This window comes from Notothenia coriiceps, unplaced genomic scaffold (genome assembly GCF_000735185.1).
Source record: "Notothenia coriiceps isolate Sejong01 unplaced genomic scaffold, NC01 NC01_scaffold00008638, whole genome shotgun sequence".
NCBI lineage: Eukaryota > Metazoa > Chordata > Actinopteri > Perciformes > Nototheniidae > Notothenia > Notothenia coriiceps.
Genome location: NW_011341339.1, coordinates 201,450 through 204,320, shown reverse-complemented (window position 1 = coordinate 204,320; position 2,871 = coordinate 201,450). Strand labels below are relative to the sequence as shown.

The 2,871-nt window shown below is 39.0% G+C and overlaps 1 protein-coding gene across 1 annotated transcript; it reads right to left on the bottom strand.

Annotated features, from left to right (window-relative positions):
- Positions 1-429: 429 nt before the first annotated feature.
- On the bottom strand, positions 430-2,491 carry cunh19orf67 (chromosome unknown C19orf67 homolog). The gene is made up of 4 exons (XM_010770243.1): positions 2,430-2,491; positions 1,783-1,959; positions 899-1,079; positions 430-626 (listed from the first exon to the last, which is right to left on the bottom strand). The coding sequence occupies exons 2-4, from the start codon at positions 1,919-1,921 to the stop codon at positions 482-484; spliced, it is 465 nt and encodes a 154-aa protein (XP_010768545.1). The 5' UTR covers positions 1,922-1,959; positions 2,430-2,491; the 3' UTR covers positions 430-481.
- Positions 2,492-2,871: the final 380 nt, after the last annotated feature.

Sequence of the window (2,871 nt, the reverse complement as noted above, 5' to 3'; positions counted from 1 at the left end):
AACTTAAAATAATAAGCAGCATTTTACGGCGCGCTATGCATGGGGCCGCCTTGTGGGGTTTCCCGACATGTCGTTTCAGTAAATTAAAGGGTGTTTCATGTTGTCGTTGCTGTGAACCTTCTTAATACCTTGGAAAATGCCGTTTAATACTTTTTAATAGCCATAATTTTCGCTAAATTGATTTATCAACTTTTAATACTTTTTAACCCTCCTGTTGTCCTGGGATCATTTTTGACACCAGAGGGCACAAGGTGCATAGTAATCGGGAGGAAATTACGAGGGTTAAGACCCCGCGGACACCCTGTACTCTGAATAATCGACAGACCCTCCTGCAAGCAGATTTCATAAAGATCATTTTATTTTAGAAAATAGTACCAATGTTGGTTTCAAATCTTGAGAAAGAAAATCAGCGTAGCTTAATGCCACTGGTGAGGATATAGGTATTTTATTTTTGTTGTGGGATCAGGCCATCAGAAAAAACTCATACCCTTGTGTATATGTCAAAATGCACAGGGCTGCGCTGCGACACGATGCGTGTGGATTCCAGGCAGTTAAAGTAAGGCTGACAGGTGTACAGGAAACTTGGCACTGCAGCTGCAAGAGCCTCCCTCTCTAGAGGACCCTGTCTGTAAAAACACACAAATACATACAAATAGCAGAAACACCAAGGTTACAATTGAGCCTTTATCAATAGCCAGGACCATGCCCCCAGTCATCTTCTGTTGTTGTTCATGTTTGACAGTAGCTATGGGCTCAAGCATCACCATCTAAATGAGACATCTTACATGCTTTTGTTTTCAGTTTCTAGCCTCAGAGCCCTAATTCCAGATATTTACAAAGACACGAAACTATGTGAAATTGCATCGTCACTTTTAAATAAACAAATGTATTTAAATACCCATTGACGAGGCAGTCATGCAAGTCATCAGCTTTGCTCATGAGGACCGGCAGCTGCAGCTCGATGGCCTGGAGGCTCCTCTCCATCCACCTGATCTCTGCACAGCTGCAGGCTGCATGCTCTCCACATAGGGGCGCCAGAGCCACAGGCTCTGACTTGGTTGTCAGGGGCTCCTCCACCTCTAATGAATGCACGGTATCAGACAAAGCAAAAACACAACATGTACTCTAACTCTCTTATTCTCATTTAATTTCAAGAATACTAATAACTGGAACATTAAGCCGAAGAGGGGGTTAAGTACTTCTGTAACGAGAATAAAAACATCAACAGTGAATGACAGATGAAATTAAATAATAGCCTACACACAGGGGTGTAAAGAAACTAAGTAGATGTAGAGTACTTTCCTTGAGAATTAACATGTGTTGCTACTTTGTGCTTCTACCCCACTACAATGCAGAGGTAAATAGTGAACTTTTACCCCACTACATTTATGTAATACATTTGCCGTGGATTAATAATGTGAAATATTTAATCAACACTTAAATAAGACTTAAATACAACCTGGAGTAAATTCACAAGCTACCCTGCAGAATACAAAGTAATTCAAACTAGCAACAGCTTTGATAAACACTTTAATGCATCAATTATTATGTCAACACATATAATATGTTATTCTGAAAAAGGCACATTTGCATAATGAGTAATTTTACTTTTGGTATATTTTAATGCTAATACTTTTACTTGAGTAACATTTTCAATGCAGGACTTTTAATTGTAACAGAGTATTCCTAAACGGTGGTACTTCTACTTTGATCCGAGTACTTCTCCCACTTCTGCCTACACATCCATGTTTTATGGCATTAGTTAATGGGAATGTATTAGACCTCCATGTCCGGTATCTTCAGGAGTCCCCGGGCAGTCTGACTGCTTCTCCCTGCTCATGTCCTCCTGCAGGCCGCCACACTCATGTTCCCCTGTCGGTGAATCGGAAGGGACCTGGACCTGAACTTCAACATCTCCCATTTTATCTGCGGTTGGTAAGTTTGTGTTTCTTGGGAAACCTGATGAAAATAAAACGCTAAGTTAACTTCTCATTTTCGAGCGGTTATAAACTGAAAGACCTGTCATCCCGGTTAACTCACCAAACAGCGTTGATGCTAACTAGCTAACTGTAGCAAATATTTAATCTGAAATATTAAACTCTTCATTTATTTAATGTAATGTTTTATTACTTTATATGTCTACCGACATTTTTTCTATACATAATAAATGATGTTCATATGTTCTTGAATAAAGTTAAAATGAACTAGCTGACTTTAGCTTACAGCTAGGAACAGACTAAAGTTGTAGCACAGAAACAACTCGAGATGTCGACTACATACCATTCGGCTGGGTTTTTTACCGAATTACAAAATCATAAATATTTTATAGCGCTGTAGACAGTTTAATTAAAAATGTAATAATTAACTTTCGCTACGTAGCTAGTTAAGCTAACAGTTACGTCGTTACCCGATCCGTACCGGAAACTCACCGACAGGTGAATAGATGCACGGCGGCGAATAGGCCGCTACTTCCCGTGAAGTATGTCGAAGCAATTGACGGCGCTTTTCTGGGTTACAAATAATGTTATCTTTGGTTTGATTAGTTGTAAAATAAAATACTTAAATGGGTCCTTATTCAAATAAGTACTTTCTCTCTGATTTTGGTCAAGAATGTCTAAAATATTGAGCTAATTTCGTCATTTATTAACAAAGAAAAGCTAGTTAAAGGTAGGGTAGGTAATTCACTTCAGAAACACTTTTTGTTATATTCCATGGAATGCTCTTAACATCCCGATAGCAATGAATACATTAAATGCTTTGACAATAAATATATACAAATATTTCATCAGTGGAAGCCGTGGCGCTGTAAAAAGCACGGCCGGCTCAGATAATTGGATGGCCTACCTGCCAGTGTCAACTAGTGATGTGTCG

Coding starts and splice junctions, on each gene's coding strand:
- cunh19orf67 (XM_010770243.1), bottom strand. CDS start 1,921: ATGGGAGATGTTGAAGTTCAGGTCCAGGTCCCTTCCGATTCACCGACA. Junction 1,080..1,782: donor TGAAGATACCGGACATGGAG/GTCTAATACATT, acceptor TGCATTCATTAG/AGGTGGAGGAGCCCCTGACA. Junction 627..898: donor CATGACTGCCTCGTCAATGG/GTATTTAAATAC, acceptor GTGTTTTTACAG/ACAGGGTCCTCTAGAGAGGG.